The 21,395-nt window shown below is 38.9% G+C and overlaps 2 protein-coding genes across 2 annotated transcripts; both read left to right on the top strand.

The window, feature by feature from the left end:
* Positions 1-455: 455 nt before the first annotated feature.
* On the top strand, positions 456-8,999 carry LOC131789053 (guanine nucleotide exchange factor C9orf72 homolog). The gene is made up of 10 exons (XM_059106121.2): positions 456-801; positions 1,314-1,592; positions 2,095-2,193; positions 3,128-3,189; positions 4,267-4,339; positions 4,773-4,901; positions 5,689-5,888; positions 6,539-6,596; positions 7,548-7,657; positions 8,183-8,999. The coding sequence occupies exons 1-10, from the start codon at positions 574-576 to the stop codon at positions 8,373-8,375; spliced, it is 1,431 nt and encodes a 476-aa protein (XP_058962104.1). The 5' UTR covers positions 456-573; the 3' UTR covers positions 8,376-8,999.
* An 8,722-nt stretch (positions 9,000-17,721) lies between these two features.
* LOC136277387 (guanine nucleotide exchange factor C9orf72 homolog) lies at positions 17,722-20,249 on the top strand. The gene is made up of 4 exons (XM_066159418.1): positions 17,722-18,089; positions 18,744-18,801; positions 19,383-19,492; positions 20,021-20,249. The coding sequence occupies exons 1-4, from the start codon at positions 17,962-17,964 to the stop codon at positions 20,211-20,213; spliced, it is 489 nt and encodes a 162-aa protein (XP_066015515.1). The 5' UTR covers positions 17,722-17,961; the 3' UTR covers positions 20,214-20,249.
* Positions 20,250-21,395: the final 1,146 nt, after the last annotated feature.

Below are 21,395 nucleotides of genomic sequence, written 5' to 3'. Positions count from 1 at the left end.
TCTTCTGTGGCTCAGTAGTAAATCACCAAAACGACCATGAAAATGACATCCCGTACTCAAAAATCCATAAATTAAATGCTAGTTTTCAACTAAAAACTCCAACTGGCTCACATGATGATCGTACCCAGCACCTGCTAAAATATTTGTTCGAAAAGTGAAAGTGCGCGCGCTTTTCCACAGTAATAAACCGCGCTTGTCAAGCCAGTCCAATCTTCTTCTTTAAAGTCCCGAGGTAAAAAGTATATGATAGCATCACATCTGTTAGTTTCGTTTATATGATTACTTTCCAGACGTGAAAAGATCTGAAAACACTGGGCTTCTTCGCTAATGTATTGGGTACAGCACAAGGCCTTCATTACGAAGACAACATCGGCGAATCGGAAATTGAATCGTGCTCCCGAGGACTTCCCGAGGATCGTGCGAACTGGGTGCGAGTGCAAACTGGGAACCAGCTGATTTCTAAAATGGCCGTAGTGACTACTAAAATGCCCTTCTTTGCTCGTGAAAGTGAAATATTGAAAGGATGATTGCAAATTCTATCAAGCTCTACTAGAGCTGCTATTTGTGTAAAGTATGGCTGGTATATCAAAACTGGAAGAGGTTTTCAGTGACGACGACAGCTCCAGTTTTTGGACTACCCCTGCCGATGACATCTTCCGGTTTTCGAATCTCTCCCCAAGTCACATGTCCGTACTTAAAGAGAGCGGACCATTTGTTGCTGTAGTATTGTCTTGTTGGGATAATGTTTTGGGGCCAAGACTTCAACATGTGTGGAGAGGAAATGGAGACACAGAGTCCCAGGTAAAATTAGACATTAGTGATTCGATTTTACGATTGCATTTTTCCTTAAAAGTCTTGCAGAGAAGTGTGTGTTTTACTAGGATTTCTTTCTCAAGCCGATCAGTTCGAATGTCTTTCGTACCTGTTTGCTGCATGAATTAATGCTAGGATAATTGATATAAATCCTGGGAGTTAAATAGCTGAATTCTAGACATCTCTTATAATACTAGCTCTAAGAGTTTAGTGTTGGATCAAATAATAATCCCCAATTGAGTTTTTTCTTTATTCTCCTCACTTATCTTTTAAAAATTTTGTCGATACTATGGAAGAAGAAATTTATTATGGGTCACTTGAGTGAGTGAAAGGGTTAAGTTCTGATACATTTTTGTAAAATTCAGCAATACCCCCCCACTTGATAATTTTTTCACCCCTGAGACTGGAAGGGTTACAGCTATGGTAAGTGTTGTAAATGTGTTGGTTGCTTGGTGCGGGTACATAGAGCTGCATTTTAACAAGGTTTCCTTTTTGAACAGGAAAAAAGTGTCAAGTATGTGGTCGGCCGAACTCTCCATGGAGAACTCTTACGAGATGCACCTGAAAATGTGGTGGACACAAAACTATATGTGGTGAAGGATTATGGCATTGTGTGTCATTCATTTATATTCTCAGGCTGTGACAAGTATGGCATCAACATTTCTGCACTTTCTTTCATCATCCCATTATCAGAATTCCAGAATTACTTGCCATTATTAGAGTTAGTGGAAGAACGTGTAAAGATTCTTATTGCAAAGTTGAGAGTCTTACAAGCCAAGGTAATGTTACTTTACTGTTGTCAGATCTTCAGTATTAGTTAAGTTTTGAAGTTGGTTGCTAGAGGCAATGCAGTTGAATCAAAAACTTGTCCTTAAAAGCATAATAATAAACATAATATTGTGCTAAATGTCATTGAATTAGTTGTTGTGCCTTGTTATAAAACAATTCATTTCAAATCAGGGTTGTCATGAAGTTCAGCTGCCTGCAAAAATCACCTGACAAAAAAGTGGCCATCTTTGTGTCCTGAAATTTTGGCTGATGATTGCTTAGTAAACCACATTTGGTACTTCTGAGGTTATACACTTATAACTTGGTTGGATTTTGAATGCCTTGAGCTGACTCACTTTCAATTTCAAACAGCAGACTAGCTTCTCAGCTTCAACCCTGCCAAATGTTCACTAGTCCCATTTGAAATATATTTTATTTCATCAGAGGTATACCAGCATATGTCTCAAGGTTATATGCTTCTGATTTCCTTATTAAATTCCTTGTATTTTACAGAACTTGACATCTTCCCTGTCAGCATTCAGCAAATATCTTCCTCGCTTTATCCAGACTATCGCAAGTCTGAAAACAGCAGGCATCCCTGATTCTATTCCAGTGAGTATGCAGTCTATTCATAACAACCTGTAAACATAATGTGAGGATTTTCTGTATATGAAAGCAATATTTGCAGTAATAAACACTACTTGAGCAGTAGTGAAAATAAGGCCTGAAAAAAATTCAGGCTTGTATGGGATTTGAACCCATGACCATTGTGATACCAGTGCAGTGCTCTACCAACTGAGCTAACAAGCCAACTGGGAGCTGGTCATTATGTTGGTTCCATATAAACCTGTAAAATGATGAATAAATGACTGTGAATATATGAAAATTGTATATGTGAACTGTGGATAAAGAAAATAAAAATTGGGCATGTTTGTCTTTTCTTTTAGTAAAATACACTTACATGTACATGTAGTAAGGTTTCCGTAACTTAATTTCTTGACTATCATCATACCATCTGCTGTATGCAGGGCGTGAAATTGCACCTAATACAGGCACCAATGCGACTAAACTTTTCTCTTTGGCGACCAAATCCTGAAAATTAGTCACCAAATTGGTGACTAGAATGCTTCATCATAACCTTACCTAGAGATATAGTGAATTAAAAAGATTTTCAAAAAATAAATCTGCAGCAAACTTCCTTGTTAAGTTTGATTCCAAAACACAGCACATACATCTTGATCAATGACTAGACACCATCTTGGATATAGGTAAGCTTAAACGTTGTATATATTCCATCCTTTATGGCACATAAAAGATCTTTTTCCCAACTTCCTTTTGGAGGTTATATCTAGGATGCTGACAGCATAAAAAAAAGGGTTTTGTTTGTCTTTAAAAATGGCGACCAATTTTTTTCGAATTGGCTACCACTTTGAAAAATTTAGGAGCCAAGTGACTATCAAAAAAAAAAATCAATTTCATGCCCTGGTATGTGAGGGATTTTGCTCAATTATTTTACATGAAGTTATAAGTTTGCTTTCTGATTTAGTTAAGTGAGACCTCCTTTGGCCCAGGACAAGCAAGCAGCTTGGATGACCACTTCTTAAGAAGGTACATTATCATTAATTTTTGTTTTGTTTGTCTTTTTATTGACAGTTGCCTTTTTAGCCTGTAGTATACAGACACCCCCTCTTTTAGGCATCATTGGATAAAATTTGTGGTTTATTACCACATTATTGCTAACTAATATTACTTAACCCTTTAACTCCCAGAAGTGTTTCAAATGTAACTTCTCCCTACAATATTCATCCACTATCTAGCAAACAGGTAATGAGAATACACAAATGTATCAGGTAGAAGTTGTTATCTTGATTCCACACCAAATTCTTGCAACTAATTTACAAGGAAATGTTTAGCAGCTAGAGAGGAGAATTAACAATCAGATCCTGGGGAGTTAAAGGGTTAAAATTCTTGAAAATTCAACAAGTAAAGGATTCCTTTGCCTGTTGTGCTTGAAATAAAGAAGAAAACTGGCTCCCCTGTTATCTTTATGCACGCTTTCACTTTTTCTTTGTGCTTTATCATACTGAAGCCTTTACTTGGATGATTTTTGTGTATTTTTTACTTTTGTGGAGCTTTTTTTTTTTTTACCTTTTTTTCTGACTGGAAAACTTGTACTTGCAGCTTAAATCAGGAAGTTGGCAATGATGATTCTTGTTCCAGGACTCAAAATAATGGCTAGTCAACCAACAATGTCTGTCGAAATATAGGTTTTGTCCAGATTGGCAAACATTTTGTTCAGTTGTTTAAGCATGTAAAGAACAATTTAATTCCAAGCTTAGTTCAGGATTTAAATATAGCTATATAATTTTTTTCCCAGGTTTGAGTTTGAAGCTGGGTATAGAAAAAAGAGCTTGACTGATGTACTTGTTTTATTAGAGAGGGGAGGGGGGGGGGGGGGTTATTAAGATGTGCAGTAATGGATATTTATCCAGCCAAGAATGGGTTGTGTCCAAGGAAAAACAGCTTTGACTGGACAACTTGATCAGCACCAGCCAAGAAATTATTTTGGATCTTTCTCAAGAGGAATGGAGTTTTTTGCAGCTTTTGCTGTGCTCTGAAGTACAAGCAACAATGTTATTATTGTGAATCCTTTTTTAACTGTACTTGTGTGTTTTGTTTTGGCAGAGTCATCACATCTCACTTGCAAACATTTGGAAGTACTCTTGTTGTAGGGAAAGCCTTGGATAAGGTCAACTTGGTAAGCAACTGATTTGAAACCTTAAGAAATTTATTTTTATAATTATTTCTGTAGCAGGTATTTAAGTGGAGCTTGGTTGTCTGAATATCCTTTCATGAGGAATAGTCAATGATCAGAAATTGAAGCAAACCCTTTATCTCCAGAGATCTGATTGTTAATTCTCCCTTCTTGCTGCGGCACACTTCCTCGTAAATTACTCATGAGAAGTTGGTGTTTGATTTAGGTATTAACAACTTCTGCCTGATAAATTTGAGCATTCTCATTACTTGTTTGCAGGATAATTTATGGATATTATAGGAAGATGTTACATGTACATGTGAATTACTTCCGGGTGTTAAACATTCTCAACAGAATGCAGATTAAGAGTGAGAGATCCCATCCATTTTTTTAAACAAAATGTATTGTTTGATTTCCCTTGATTGTTTCATTACAGATGGTTAACACTTTGGCATTGATGCTTTCTCCTGAAGAGCGTAAACGGTCACGGTATGCAGTGGATACATTGGCTAATGATAGCAGTGACTTTTATGACTCTGACTTATTTGTTCAAGGCTTGTTAAAGGTACTTGTTATGACAGTATGTTTGTACTGCTGGCAAATTTGAAGGAAATTTTACATGAAATCTTCTACTAAAATATTTACCTGGCAGGCATATTCATATTTGTCTCGTTAGAAATGCCAGTGTATGTTTTCAATTCAGTGTCAAAAAACCAAAACTAATTTAATCCCAATAACTAATTAAAACAAACTAAGGTTTACATTTTCATTAACCAGTGAGGGCTCAAAGCAAATTAAATTAAATGTTTCAAGCATGGGAAAATGGGAATCACTAAGTCGTGATTGCTTTTAGTTTTGCATTTGATTAAATGAGAGGATGGTCCAAGTCATTGTTTCATCATTTCACAGGTTTATTGAAAACCAATGTAATGACCAGCTCCCAGTTGGCTTGTCAGCTCGGTTGGTAGAGCACTGCACTGTTATTGCAGCTTGTCATGGGTTCAAGTCCTGTAAAGGCCTGAATTTTTTTTCAGGCCTTATTTTCACTACTGCTTGAGTAGTGTTCATTACTGCAAAGATCACTCTCATATAAATAAAAAGCCTTGTGGTGAGGTTCATTGTGCCAAACAGATGATTTTCAGTTAGGGATAAATTCAATTTTTTTCCATAAACGAAAGCCCAGAGGGCGTTATTCAAATAAACGTTTTCTACCTAGAATATAACTTATAGGTAACTTAATTGTTTCATTTAGCACAATATATACGAGTATTACTGAACGTAAAGGACAAACCACTGTCAGTAATTTGTTCTATGTTATAGTGCATTCACAATTTTTTCTTTCTGTGCCTCAGAGTTCCAAAGAGTCGTTTAGCCTTCCAGTTAAAGGCATAATCACCAGTAGTCTGCCAAGTACTCTTGTTGACATGGATACCGGGGAGGTCAAACAGACTTGCCCCTTTAACGAACACATCGTGATTCGTAGAGAGTTTATTGACATCGAGTTAGCACTTTTGTCAGAAGAAGCAGAGGATACGCCTGTTTTCCCGGAACTGTAAGTGCCGCACTAGAATGTACAGTACAATGTCATAGCGAAGTTTGTTGTAACTCGTACTTGTCAATCACAAGGTAGTTCATGTTTCAGAGAGCCGGACTGCCGTGCGAGAGGTCGCGTGTTCAAGCCTCAGACCGGATCAACACTCAGGGTCTTAACATATCTGAGGAGAATGCGCGGCTTTTGCTACGACACCTGCACACGGTTAGACATTCTAGTCTTCTCTGACAAGGATGATAAACCGTAAGCGCCGTCTCCTGCATCTTCACTATACTGGTTCGCAGGGGAACCTACACAGTTCTCGCAAAGAGTTGGGAACGTAGCTACCGGTGCTGTGGTCTGGCCTTGATCCAAAAATTGGGGGAATCTGCAAACATGCTCATTTCAGTCTTACCAAAGTCCCCCCCGCAAAGTATCTTAAAGCGCCATTAGCTAATAGATATGGCGTTAAAGAAATCTGTCATTACATACATCACTTACATACTTGGCCATTTTTCAATGAATTTACAACTGAAAAAAATTTAGAGCGAAGTAATTAGAAAACCTTAAGTGAGATGACCGTTTTAAAAGGATGTTTGTTGATTTAGGAATGACTGGATTTGTCCATCTGCTGAGTAGTTAAGTTTACATTTTTCATCGCCTTGTTGTAGGGGTTTGCTTCATTACTCGGAAGAAATCGGCCTCCTAGTACAAACATTCATGCATGATGTAAGTATTCTGTGTATTGAGAACACCTATTCTTGTGTTATGCTCGGCTGGTGAACTTGTTAGGCTTCGACAGAAAAATAATATGGAGCGTGTTTGGCCCGTGAAAGCTTATGGGAATTTTTGGAATTCATCGGCAGAGTTGAGTCTCTGACACGAGTTGTGTCACCTCACAATAGTGCTATGATCTACTTTTTATATGAATTTCTTTAGTTTATTTCCCACAATACATCTAAGCACAATTACAATATTTGGGAACAACAGACGCGGTGTTTCGATAATCGGCCTGCTGCGCTTCAGATCGAAAGGTGGGGCTTGAGATGTTAGCTGGCAGGTCCATTGTGTTGTGTTTGGGGCAAGATAACTCGCTCTCTTGGTAACTTTCTCCACCCCGGAGAGAGATAACAAAAGAGAGAGAAAAAGAAAAACTAAAGTAAATGGGTACTGGCAATTTAAGAGCTGACGTTTGTACTCGAGCTAAGCGGCTCATTCAGCTGGAGTCCATCCCGCTTGTCGTGGTATGAAACGACGTATAGTATTGCTACTCTCCTCTTAATGGGATGTCAGGGTATGGCATTTTTTCAGGCTTATTTGGAAGTTCACCGTTACCCATTTATACTCCTGTGTAGAGAGGGACAGCGAGTTGAGGACCCGGCCTGATCTCAGACCCAGACCTCTCGCCCTGGAGTCCAGCGCGCTAATCTTAAGGCCACCAAATCTCCACAACTTAGCGGAAGTCTGGAATGTAATCTGATTTGAACCAAAACCATGAATATTCGTAAAACTCTTTGTCGCTTTAAGCTACGGAAACCGAGACAAGCCTTAATGATAAGAAGAGCCCCTTTCTACAAAATTTGTAAAAAGATTTGATGAACACACTATCACTGGTTGCTCATTTTGCGCACATGTTGCACGATTCATATTTCCATGATCGTGTTTTCTCTTTCCTTCCAGATCCAAATTCTTCCATACGTCTGTGGTGTTCGTGAAGGATTCATTGACAACTTCTTACGCCTTCTCGACCGAAAAGCCCTCGCTCTCATCAAATACGTGGAAACACAATCGTAAGTATGGCCTCTTTGATCCAATAACTTCGCAGCCTCACGACATGTGAACGACGGAAAGTTGTAGCCCTGCCTTCATTCAGTTAGAGATAAGCTTTGGCGCAAATCAGTCTCCCGCAAAACTCGATGTTATGGCATCAGTGTCAGTTTCTGAGAAGCTGCGCACTAACCCTTCTCTCCCCCAACCCAATATTAATCCTAACTTGGTATTGTTTGACTGTAATTGTTTTAGGGGAGGGGTAGGCGCGCATCAATCTTGTTCCAATCCCCCCCCCACGAAAAAGCCTGAATCCAGAAAATTCCTTTAACTGCCAGCAGAAAATTCTCAACGAAGTTTGTTTGAGAAGGATCCACCAAATGAGTTCAGTTCAGGCATTTGGAATAGCGTCGGAACTGTGTAAAACTCCGTCTATTAGAAAATTCCTTATCTCCCAAGTTTTCAATAGCTCAACTAAAATAACCAGAAACTTTCCTAGGTCTTGTTATGTGAACCGTTACCTCTGACCTTTTCTAATCATTCTCCAGGTCGCTCGGTACAGTGCCACTTAATGACGCGGCTAAGAGACAGTTACGTCAGGACCTACAGCTGGTTACCGAAGCTGATTACTCCATTGTACTAACACGTGCTGAGAAATTACATCCGGGGATTTACACGTTTCTTAAAGGCGATCCCAGGCAAAACGCGGACCGTGTCCAAGCCCTTTTCGAGTCTTTTTGACGACCTTACGAAAAGAGAAGAAACTGGGGAGAAGTAACTCTGACCAATAGCAACTTATCTATCCAGCCTCGTTATCATGGACCCTTAAACGAGGCTTTAGTTGCCATTGGCTTCAGTCAGTTTCTAGATCTTTTAGGACACGCAGGTCGCGCTTTTTGCAATAAAGTGTTAGGTGGATTTGAAAAGTTTTATAACCATTCAATGGAAGACCGTTCCCAAGGATAGTATTTTGCCGCGAGATTAAGCTCGAAAACGTGAATGAAAATCTGAAATTATAAGAACTCGCACGAATAGGAATATACAAGGAAATGAAATCAGTCTATATTTTGAAAATGAATTCATTTCAATTTAACATATCAGTCGATATGAGGTGATCCTTCAAGTTTAACCGCGCTCTAAGCAATGCAAAAATTTACGAAAAACTTGTAATAATCAGTGTTAATAGGACATGAATAGGTGACTCCCGAACTGAACCTCGTCGTATTAAAATGCGCCATGTTGAACTTCATTAAAACCTGATGTTTTCAGGCTTCGGTTTATCGTTATTTAGTATATTAATTTTGTACTTGTAAACAAAACTTTCAAAAATGGATAGATTCCAGAATCTAATAAAAATAAATTTATTTCTCCATGTGGTGTATTTGTGATAATTTGTCATGTGTAGGTGATCAGAAATAAGTAATAACCAGCTTACGTATGGAATTTTTATCGCATTCTGTTTGTACATACAATGACTAAAGATAAATCTTTAATCATATCTCTTTTGGAAGCGTCGAATTCAAAGAGGAAATGATAACGCCAGTTTACTTTTGCATTATTAGAATTATTTCATTTTCAGAGTTTAGTTATCAAAGTTGACAGGCAATAAAGTTTTACATTTTTATTCAGATTGTATTTACAATTCGCTTTTCAGACAAACCGATTATTTCGCTTACTGCACGCAGAGTGGAGAAAATTAAAAGTGATGGGTTACGAGTGTGGTGCATGAATAATTAGGTTTTCGCTTTAGACTTGAGATTTGAGAGGAAATTAAAATCTTGTTTGTGGTAAGCTTAGGCGAGATAGAAAAAGTTACAAGCGAGACTATCAGAAGCATCAAAGTATTATAGCTCTGGTTTTTGCTTTTGAGGGAAAGAATCGTAGCGACTGAGGAAAGGGTATCATCTTGTATTCCTTTTTAACACGATCTCTTTTGATAATCATTTTGGTTTAAGTTTTCGTTTCCTATTACATTTCATTGATATTAAAGTGCATCCAAGATACGCCTTGTATTACCAACAGAACTTGGCGGAAATTGTCAAAGGGTTATTATGAATAAGATCAACTCTATCAATCATTGCATTTTTTTTCTTTTTTTTTTTTTTGAGTCATTAAGTACGAAGACAGGTGATCTGTAAGTGATTTTACAAAACCTGAATCTACAGGAAAATTGTCGAAGTTCCGTCTATGTCTCTCTTATCATGAGTTAATTTACTGTTGTTTGTGAAATCTAACATCAAAGGGAGAATAGCATCATTTTTGAGTTCGAATAATAACTGGCTTGAGTCGCTGGTAAACTTGTGGAATCAGGTTTGCTTGTCGAATGAAACACGATTCCTCTACTATCTTACTTTGGCCTGCAGATCGTACGCTGCAAGGGAAAATTGCCAATGAAATTTTAGTTGGAAATGATGGGTCCCGCATCTTACTGTGAAACAAGAAATTTTCCAGTTGCGAACGCAACTGATCTCTTCCACGCCGTATCTTTAGGCTCAGCTGTGATCATCGCGATAACTTTCCCTCTAACAGTGCTAGGAAATGCGCTGGTTTTGCTGGCTATTTGGAGAAATCAGTCGATGCGAAGTCCATCTTTTTTTCTTCTAGGTATGTTATCCTTTGAGTACTTTCTATGTGGTCTGATTATTCAACCATTTTATGCAGCAAAAGAGCTAGGTGTCGTACTGAAAAGTCAGAAACAGGAGGTAGTGGTGCCTTCGTCAGAGAGGAGTGCGGCTGCGCTCTATGTTTACTTAATCGCCGGCGGCTTCGGAACGCTTTTAATGGCTACTACCATATTAACTGTAACACTAATGGCTTTGGAAAGGTGGATGCACATGACAAAGAGACGCTGGGGAAATCTGAGTCGCATTTGTAAACTGTTCATCGCGCTTCTTTCTCAGCCAATACTGCTGGTGGTGTTTCGTTCGCTGGAATTAATAACACCAGGGTCGTTTTGCACTGCTATGAATACACTCGTGATATGCCAGTTCTCAATCTGTTTTACAACAACCACCATCACTTATATTAAAATCTTGTTCAAAATTCGTCGCCACAAACGACAAATTCAGGCAAGTTTTTCATCGCAGAATGCTCCAAGGTTTTCATGTGTCAGCTTAGCGAAGTACAAGAAATCTGTGTTGACTATTTTTTACCATCTGGCACTGTTCTACTTGTGTTACTTTCCATTTACTGTGAGTGTAATTTTATCATTATCATTTGAAGACACGCTAGGTTTAAGAGCGGCTGTTAAAATATCATTGATGTTACTTTTTGTATCATCTATGCTCAACCCTTGTCTTAACTGCTGGAGGATTAGGGAAATTCGCAACGGAGCCAGGATGGCTTTGAAGAAATTAATCTGCAGAGATGAAAACGAACCTCAGCCGAGGACATGATCTGAGAAAATCCGAAAATGAAAGGCCTTCGAAAGGCTAATCAGTAATATTTAGGTTAATCTACAAAGAACTGATGAATAAAGGGTGTAAGCTTTTAAAGAAACTACAGTGTTACGTCGGTGGGGATAGGACATGATAGCTTTGTTTTATTAACTATTTATTAACTGTTAATTAGCCACCTTATCGAGTTTCGAGCGTTAACCCTTCATCAGAGTCCTTCTTTCGAAAGTGGTTACACGACTCAAAGCTCTGTGGCGTCTTCATTCTAATTTTTTTGAAGTTGCATATGTTAATCACCTAATTAAATAGTTTTGGTCCGTGCCAATCTTTTGTCGATCCAGTAGTCAGTTTGTTAAAAATTGGAACTGTAAAAGGTTTTTTTACATCTTAATTTGAATGCAAGACAAAAAATTTGTATTGAAAGAAAAAAGAGCAAAGCAAAATAAAACGGAACGAAACAGAACAAAAAATTAAACAAATCAAAGTAAAAAAAATTAAACCAACAAAACAAAAAAAAGTCCGGAAATATGGTTGGATGCTTTGTTTTCATGTTTTATAAATATTGATGTACGTGGGAGAAGATGCAATTTAGTGCAAACAAATTTCTTTCTAATTTGTACAGCTGACACCTGATCAAATTGCACGGGTACTAAATATCCTAGGAAGTATCTTTCCATTAGTTCTATAAATTTGAGCGCAATTTGTAATGATGTTGCTCGGTTTGAGCAGCATGTTACAGGCGTTTATTTAGTAAACGGGTGCATGTGGCAGTAGCGGTAGAATTAACCAAAAGAGAGGCGTTGTTTTTCGCTCTACATTGTTCAGTCCCCTGTCTCATCTCAGTCGTCTCTCTACTTATAAAATGAAGCGCGTGGGTAGATGGGAGGGGAAAAGGACAGGTTCTCTTTCCTATTCTTTCCCATAGTCCCTTTCGTTGAGGTAGTGCCAGTCTTTCGCGATCCCGCGGCCGCGTATTAAGATACGACAGGAGACGACTCAGTTTCAGCCCTCGTTTTATTTTCAGTCCTCTTTGACGCTACTTTCGCGCCTCGATTTCTAGATGAACGCCTGGAACAGGCAACGATCTCAATATTCCTGTCTGGCAAAAGTAGTTCTATTGTTTCACAGTGCATATTTAGAATTTGGCCTCTAAGCTGACGTATTAATATATTTAGAATTTGTCCTCTAAGCTGACGTATTAATCCCGAGATGGCTGGGATGTTCTCTTGATAAATAACGGTAATTTGGCGTTTTGTTTTTTTTTCAATGTAGAATAGTTAATAAAAGTGTATAGTTTGGGTATTTTGCATTAGGGTTATCAAAAAGGTAGTTTGGTACGATCACCTGAGTTGTAAACGTAAATTAGTCACCGTTAAGAGTTTTAAATCTGATGTTCCGAGCGTTGGCCCTTTGTCTCTCGCTTTGACGATACGCTCCCACCGATGCAGCACCTCAGTTTCTTTAAATATTTGCCTCCTTTATTCATTTATATGGATCATACACTGTTTCACCTTAGACACGAAGTTAGAAGAAAAGTAAGCAATAGCCTCCACTCTGCGCAGAAGCATGCTTCGTTGAATATGTATGGACAGTATCTGTTAGGCAAAGCAATTTGTTTTCCGAGAGAGAAGCACGAGGAAAATCGAGCGTGGAAAATCAGTTGATGATCAAGGATAAATGTAAGGGCATGTTTGCAAGTCGATTGAAGGTTACTGCGCGCACTCTCCCTCAGACAATTTTTGTGCAGAAAGCAAAACGTTCATAGGTCAATAAATGCCGCCCTCGAATAAACGCCGCCCTCGAATAAACGCCGCACTCGAATCACCAAAAATTTAATAAGTAGTTTCCAAGAATTTGTCTTCAAGATAATTTACTTTTGCTCCGTCATGTTTGTATAGGTAATCACATGATTGCGAGTGCAATTTGGAATAAATAAGCACGAGTAAATTTTTTTAAAGACTAACAAAATTGCACGAGCCCGTTGGGCGAGTGCAATTTGTGGTCTTTGAAAAAATTAACAAGTGCTTGTTTATTCCAAATTGCACGAGAAAAATCATGTGATTACGTGTTAATAATATACATGGAAAAATACGAGATGGCTTATCATAATTAAATATAAGCAAAGCGCGCATCAAGTGCAAAAATAATTCATTCAAACCGTGTGTTCGGTCAAAACAACCGCGTACGATCAAAACAATAATAAATTATGCAATGATATCTTCACAAAATAATATCTTCTGCAAAAAAGTTCAAAGTCCGTCTAAACAGTTCAAGGAATTGTTCAGTCTGTGTCCTAATCACTTTCGATGAAATGGAATCGTCGTTTCCGAGGTTTAACCCTGTTTTTTTTTTATTTCCGCGTTGGATGGCTCGAGCAAAGTGTCAAGCTGGGTCGGCTCGTCATTTTCGATTTCCTCGGCAATTCCCTTCTCTAAACACCACTTTTTCCAAACCGACAACCAAAAAGCAGTGCTTTTTACAGTGTTTTCGTTGTTTAAGCTGTTTTTCAGCTGCGGTGGCAAAAGAAAGCCTACTTAAAACGCCGGCCATTGTTTCGCTCGCAAATTTTCAAATTTTCAAATTTTGCTGCGACATCCAAGGCTCGCATTTGATTGGCTATCTATGAGTGTCTTTGATTATTGACCAATCAGAATGTCTGATTTGTTTCTTTCTTTGCACTGAATTAACCCTCTTCTGCACTGAATTACCTGAAAACTGCATTTATCTTAACCAATCAGAACTGAGTAATTTTTCTATGTATATTATTAATTACAGTAACTGCACGGACCCACGGCAACATGGAACCTATTGGTATTTTTTTAAAGGAGCAAAGAAATGTTGAGGTCGTCTGTGCGTCTGTCCTCCACCAGACCATGACATGGTGAGCTGAATTACGCCCGCAAAAACTTGTAGGCGTAATTCAGCTTATCATGGAAAATACTATTATCTACATAGACAGTAAATTGTCCGAATACGATACCTTTCGAGTTGTATAGACCTCTGGCGATCTCGAAAGCTTCGGAATCCATATTTCAGTTGCTACATTATGGCTTTGACCAATTCATAGCCAAAGCGTCTACATTGCCTCCAGCTTTCTCTTCCAACCACCAACCCCTACTCATTCAAAGAACATATTGATTTTAGATGACGGAGCGGTCGATGAGCATCAAACGTCAAGCGTTCGCCATGTTGAATTTCAGCGATTTGAAAAGCCCTAGGGACTAGTTCTTCAGTTGGTTGTCGGTGTAAGCTCTCTCCAAGTGAACCTCTGAGAACCCTTTGATAGCTCAAAATACACTCGCTTCCCCTTGTTTCGTCTGGAAATCGTCTTCTACCGCAAACCCCTTTACCACGGTAGTTTAGAGCTAAAAATTCATTTATCAGAGAATTGGAGTAAAGTATGCATTATAACTTGTGAGAAAGCCCTCAATATTTGAGCTTTCGCAGACACAGCGTTAACCGGTTTTTTTTTTTTAGAAATTTACCCAATTAATTCGCCCAACTAAGCAGGTTGGCTGTACACTGTTACTTCCTAGAATACTGGAGTGCAGAGGGAAAGTTCGGAATTGATCTCTAGATTCGCCTAATTGTTTCCTTTTTGTAGAACAATCAACTTTAATGATTCGGAAAATGGGTCATTTAAAAGTTTACCAAAACTTATTGATGGAAAGAAACAGCTGTCTTACCGGCGAGGTGTAAAAAGTCTTAACAACAATGGTTGCAACCCTCTCAGTTTCATGTTGCCTTTCCCTATTGTTTTGTACCAATCTTTTTATTCTATACATCTATCTTAAAAATATTGTGCATGTCAAAACAAGTGCGATCACTATCTTGTCAATTTACCGGTCCCTTTCAGAGCCTTTCTGGCAAATTCTCATTCCAGTCGTTTGTAAAGTAAGCTTTTCCCTTGTATCAAATATGCTCCCTGCCTCACTAATTTGCTATTGTCTCAATTTTCCAAGTTCTTGATTTAGTTTTCCGTACTTTCACTTAAAATATTGTCAATGTTCAACCATGTACGCGGGGCGCTAAGTTATTAGCATCTTGCTAATATACTGTTTCCTAGTCAGCTTGTTTCATGTTAAATTTTTCTCTCCTTATTTACAGTTTATTAACACTAGCTCACGCAGGTTTAAATCCACGAAAAAAATAATTTGAATCGCCAAGGACTTTAATTAAAGAACTTATCCAACCTTTGACGAATTAAAATATAAATGTACTAACAAGTGACCTGTTAAGTTCGGCATGAGGCCAGATTGTGTGACCGGCCATGGCTGTAAAAACAGCTGTAGTTATCAAGATTTCAATCATAACATCGCACAAAAAAAGGCAGTCTGAGGGATTACGTGTAAATTTAAATAACAACAACAACAATAACACAAAAAACAAGCTTATGAATAATGGACATCGTTATCACGAAATTTATCTTCGTGTTACAGATATAAAATGATTGTGGTATTCTTTCGCGGTGACGAACACGTACACATCGTCGGTGGCTAAATTTTCGCTGTACTTCCACAATTAACAGAGAAGATGGGAAACAATACTATCACAGATTACCTTTACGAAAATGAGTATAAACGCCCTGATACGATTGTCATCATTAACTGCGTTCTAAATGTTCCACTCATCTTTGTATCCATATTTGGTAACTTACTGGTATTGGTCGCCATAGTGAAGTCACCTTTCCTTCGATCACCATCCATAGTGTTCCTCTGCAACTTGGCTGTGTCTGATCTTCTGGTTGGATTTGTAGCACAACCACTCTATATCTCTTATGAGCTAACAAAAGCTAGCTTCGTGTACAAACCATGTACGACCATGGCTCTGACAGCAGGTGGCGTTTCTATCTCAACCATGACTGCCAAAAGCCTGGACCGATTCCTCGCTCTCCTCTATCAAATGAGATATCCGTTGTTGATGACTTTGCATCAGGCCATCCTATCGCAATCAGCCTTTGGTTGTTCAATGGCCTGGTGTCTCTGTTAGTTCTATGGAACATGACCGCTTATTATTTTGCTATAGCAGTTAGCATTCCTATCTACCTATTACTTTCCATTGTTTCTTACATGAGGATTTACCTCATCATTTGTCGCCACCGGTTAAAAATTCGCGCTCAAAGAAATGCCGTAGCGAATTCCACGCAAGATTATCAAAGGAAACACAACATGGAACGAAAATGGAAAAGCGCCAAAAATACTTTTATGTATTTTGTTGTGATGGTCGTCTGTTATCTACCGCTCTTTACTGCCATGATAATTTTGACCTTCTTCATAAGCCTCTGGACAATTGCTTGGAACTTAACTGATACGATAGCATTTGCGAACTCAGCCATAAACCCTTTTTTATACTGTTGGCGTGTCCGAGAGCTTCGAACGGCAGTTATAAAGGTGGCGAAGCGGATTCTATGTCGACAGACTGAGGATAATTAATCTGTTACAACAGAGGACAGTTTCCTTAAGCCTTAACACGTTTTAAGAAACGTAATTTGCACCATAAATTTTACCACCGGCCGACTGCCCATAGAATGTAAGAATTGTAACCTTACGCTTTAGTGACTTCAAAACGTGTTAAACAGACATCGGAAAGTATGGATGGGTATAACTAGGGAAGATAAAAACGCACTGAATTCGGGAGAATTTAGATTTGCATTTACAAGTCGAGCTTCAATTGTTGGTCGCGAAAGCGAACATACATCATGTGAGCGAAAACCTTCAGAGTTTTTACGTCATCCCAAGCCCAACAAGGACAAGTTGTACAATCGCGAAGGACTATCAGAACAACTGTAGGGTAGAGAAAAATGTTTTTTCGTCTTGTCAAGAGCGCGGGACGAAGAAACAATTCTGAGCCCCCATGAGGAATCGAACCTCAGATCTTCGGATTCCGCGCTTCGATGCTCTACCACGGAACTACAAAGACTCCACGTCTAAACTGTTAAATGTTTTTCCTAAATCTTTGCAATATTTAGCTCACTGTCTTGGGAAAGGTGGCGCAGAAAATCAAATAACTACGGCTGAAATATGTGATTGGTAATATTCTCTCCTCAACACCTCCCCCCACCCCCCCATTAAAAAAAGGGAAAAGAGTTTTCACACGATCATGAATTTCTTTTTCGTATATCCCCAAAAAGAAACCTTTGCCCCCACACACAAAATGAAACAATTATGGTCTCACTCAAAAGGAAACGATCGGACTCATTGCTTATTAATTTTTACGAATCATTGCCAAACGATAATTAAGCAGCGGAGAACATATATTAGTGATTAAAAAAATTAATAAATAAATAACGAATCACAAACGAATCTGTTTCACCTACCAACTCCTAACTCCTCGAGGAGTTGCTCAACTGCCTTAGCTTTCTTGATTCCAACTGATCCTGGCATCTTCATCTAAGAATTGTCAAGAAAAAAAAAACAAACAGAACTTAAAATATATGAAAGGAGTACAATGTAAGTTACTACAGAAACTGTGGTGCTGTGATGTTTGGTGTGTAACGAGATAATTTGGTTAAATCTACTGAGTTCCTAACATAAATTGGCCACCGTAGTGAGTGTTTTTAAAACTGATATTTTGAGCGTTAGCCTTCATCAAGGCGAATGATGTACATAAAAAGCCTTGTGGTGAGGTTCATTGTGCCAAACAGATGATTTTCAGTTAGGGATAAATTCAGTTTTTTTCCATAAACGAAAGCCCAGAGGCCGTTATTCAAATAAACGTTTTCTACCTAGAATATAACTTAGGTAACTTAATTGTTTCATTTAGCACAATATATACGAGTATTACTGAACGTAAAGGACAAACCACTGTCTGTAATTTGTTGTATGTTATAGTGCATTCACAATTTTTTTTTTGTGCCTCAAAGTTCCAAAGAGTCGTTAAGTCTTCCAGTTAAAGGCATAATCGCCAGTAGTCTGCCAAGTACTCTTGTTGACATGGATACCCGGGAGGTCAAACAGACTTGCCCCTATAACGAACACATCGTGATTCGTAGAGAGTTTATTGACATCGAGTCAGCACTTTTGTCAGAAGAAGCAGAGGATACGCCTGTTTTCCCGGAACTGTAAGTGCCGTACTAGAATTTACAGTAGGTTGCCATAGAGAAGTTTGTTGTAACTCTTACTTGTCAATCAGTAGGTAGTTCATGTTTTAAAGAGCCGGACTGCCGTGCGAGAGATCGCGTGTTCAAGCCTCAGACCGGATCAACACTCCGGGTCTTAACATATCTGAGGATAATGCGCGGCCTTTGCTACGACATCTGCACACGGTTAGACATTCTAGTCTTGTCTGACAAGGACGATAAACCGTAAGCGCCGTCTCCTGCATCTTCACTATACTGGTTAGCAGGGGAACCTACACAGTTCTCGCAAAGAGTTGGGAACGTAGCTACCGGTGTTGTGGTCTGGCCTTGATCCAAAAATTGGGGAAATCTGCAAATATGTTCATTTCAGTCTTACCAAAGTCCCCCCCGCAAAGTATCTTAAAGCGCCATTAGCTAATAGATATGGCGCTAAAGAAATCCGTCATTACATACATCACTTACTTACTTCCTTGGCCATTTTTCAATAAATTTACAATTGAAGAAATTTTGGAGTGAAGTAATTTGAAAACCTTAAGTGAGATGGCTGTTTTAAAAGGATGTTTGTTGATTGAGGAATGACTGGATTTGTCCATCTACTAAGTAGTTAAGTTTACATTTTTCATCTCCTTCTTGTAGGGGTTTGCTTCATTACTCGGAAGAAATCGGCCTCTTAGTACAAACATTTATGCATGATGTAAGTATTCTGTGTATTGAGAACACCTATTCTTGTATTATACTTGGGTGGTGAACTTGTTAGGCTTCGACAGAAAAACACCATGGAGCGTGTTTGGCCCGTGAAGATTTATGGGAATTTCTGGAATTCATCGGCAGAGTTGAGTCAGCTGGAGTTCATCCCGCTTGTCGTGGTAAGAAACGACTTATAGTATTACTACTCTCCTCTTAATGGGAAGTCAGATGGAAGTTCATCGGTACCCATATACTCCTGGGTGGGGAGGGACAGCGAGTTGAGGACCCGGCCTGATCTCGAACCCAAACCTCTCGGCTTGGAGTCCAGCGCGCTAATCTTAAGGCCACCAAATCTCCACAACTTAACGGGAGCCTGGAATGTAATCTGATTTGAACCAAAACCATGAATATTCGTAAAACTCTTTGTCGCTTACGCTGCGGAAACCGAGACAAGCCTTGATGACAAGAAGAGGCCCTTTCCACAAAATTTGCAAAAAGATTTGATGAACACACTATCACTGGTTGCTCATTTTGTGCACATGTTGCACGATTCATATTTCTTTCATCGTGTTTTGTGTTTCCTTCCAGATCCAAATTCTTCCACATGTCTGTGGTGTTCGTGAAGGATTCATTGACAACTTCTTACGCCTTCTCGACCGAAAAGCCCTCGCTCTCATCAAATACGTGGAAACACAATCGTAAGTATGGCCTCTTTGATCCAATAACTTCGTAGCCTCACGACATGTGAACGACGGAAAGTTGTAGCCCTGTCTTCATTCAGTTAAAGATAAGCTTTGGCGCAAATCAATCTCCCGCAAAACTCGATGTTATGGCATTAATGTCAGTTTCTGAGAAGCTGCGCACCAACCCCTCCCCCCTCCCCCAACCTAATATTAATCCTAGCTTGTTATTGTTTGACTGTAATTGTTTTAGGGGAGGGGTAGGCGCGCATCAATCTTGTTTTAACCCCCTCCCCACGAAAAAGCTTGAATCCAGAAAATCCCTTTAACTGCGAGCAGAAAATTCTCAACGAAGTTTATTTGAGAAGGACCCACCAAATGAGTTCAGTTCAGGCATTTGGAATAGCGTCGGAACTGTGTAAAACTCCGTCTATTAGAAAATTCCTTATCTCCCAAGTTTTCAATAGCTCAGCTGAAATAACCAAGAACTTTCCTAGGTCTTGTTATGTGAACCGTTACCTTTGACCTTTTCTAATCATTCTCCAGGTCGCTCGGTACAGTACCACTTAATGACGCGGCTAAGAGACAGTTACGTCAGGACCTACAGCTGGTTACCGAAGCTGATTACTCCATTGTACTAACACGTGCAGAGAAATTACATCCGGGGATTTACACGTTTCTTAAAGGCGATCCCAGGCAAAACGCGGACCGTGTCCAGGCCCTTTTCGAGTCGTTTTGACGACCTAACGAATAGAGAAGAAACTGGGGAGAAGTAACTCTGACCAACCAACCAATAGCAATTTATCTATCCAGCCTCGTTATCATGGACCCTTAAACGAGGTTTTAGTTGCTATTGGCTTCAGTCAGTTTCTAAATCTTTTAGGACACGCAGATCACGCTTTTTGCAATAAAGTGTTAGGTGGATTTGAAAAGTTTTATAACCATTCAATGAAAGACCGTTCCCAAGGATAGTATTTTGCCGCGAGATTAAGCTCGGAAACGTGAATGAAAATCTGAAATTATAAGAACTCGCACGAATAGGAATATACAAGGAAATGAAATGAGTCTATGTTTTGAAAATTAATTCAATTCAATTTAACATATCAGTCGATATGAGGTGATCCTTCAAGTTTAACCGCACCCTAACCAATGCAAAAACTTACGAGAAACTTATAATAATCAGTGTTAATAGGACATGAAGAGGTGACTCCCGAACTGAACCCCGTCGTTTAACAATGCGCCATGTTGAACTTCATTAAAGCCTGACGTTTTCAGGCCTCAGTTTATTTAACAAATAGAGAAGCATTGACTGTGCTCTGTTCTGTTATAAAGCACGCAGGAAGCGGCTAGAGCACGAAAGAAGTGTAGGGAGAAACACGAGACGTAGTCGAGTGTTTCTTCCCACTTCTTGAGTACTCTAGCCGCTTCCTAAGTGCTTCATAACAGAACAGAGCACAGTCAAGGCTTCTCTATTTGTTTTATAATAAAGAATCTGTTAAATTACCCAAGCATTACTTTTAATTTTCAAAACAAACTTTATTTCCAAAGCGAACAACAATGTCGTCAGCATGCTCTATACTCTCATAAAGCACGCTACAATAAGCCAATCAGAATCCTTGTTAGAGTGGTTAAAATAATCTGATTGGCTGTTCAAGACTAAAGCTGTCAAAAGTGTCAAACCATCAAAGCTCACATTCCACGATAGTTTACAAACTAAATAATAAAGATATAAAAATAAAAATAAAATAATTCGGCAAGTCGAATTTAACACTTTTGCCTGAAGTTTTTAAGTCTCTAAGACAGAATCTTGAAGTGAAATGTTCAGTGAACTTCAGCCGAATTATGGCTCATAAAAACACGCGAGTTTTTTCACATGAGATGGTAGAAAACAAACTGTTCAAGGCGAATGTTTTTTGAATGA

This window comes from Pocillopora verrucosa, chromosome 12, assembly GCF_036669915.1.
Source record: "Pocillopora verrucosa isolate sample1 chromosome 12, ASM3666991v2, whole genome shotgun sequence".
NCBI lineage: Eukaryota > Metazoa > Cnidaria > Anthozoa > Scleractinia > Pocilloporidae > Pocillopora > Pocillopora verrucosa.
Note: the sequence above shows the minus strand (reverse complement) of the source record. Positions and strands in the feature narration are given on the sequence as shown.

Excerpts from the sequence above, each read along its gene's own strand:
- LOC131789053 (XM_059106121.2), top strand. The coding sequence starts at position 574 with ATGGCTGGTATATCAAAACTGGAAGAGGTTTTCAGTGACGACGACAGC. Across the intron at positions 4,902-5,688 it reads TTGTTCAAGGCTTGTTAAAG|AGTTCCAAAGAGTCGTTTAG; the intron begins GTACTTGTTATG and ends TCTGTGCCTCAG. Across the intron at positions 5,889-6,538 it reads ACGCCTGTTTTCCCGGAACT|GGGTTTGCTTCATTACTCGG; the intron begins GTAAGTGCCGCA and ends GCCTTGTTGTAG.
- LOC136277387 (XM_066159418.1), top strand. The coding sequence starts at position 17,962 with ATGGATACCCGGGAGGTCAAACAGACTTGCCCCTATAACGAACACATC. Across the intron at positions 18,090-18,743 it reads ACGCCTGTTTTCCCGGAACT|GGGTTTGCTTCATTACTCGG; the intron begins GTAAGTGCCGTA and ends TCCTTCTTGTAG. Across the intron at positions 19,493-20,020 it reads AAATACGTGGAAACACAATC|GTCGCTCGGTACAGTACCAC; the intron begins GTAAGTATGGCC and ends ATCATTCTCCAG.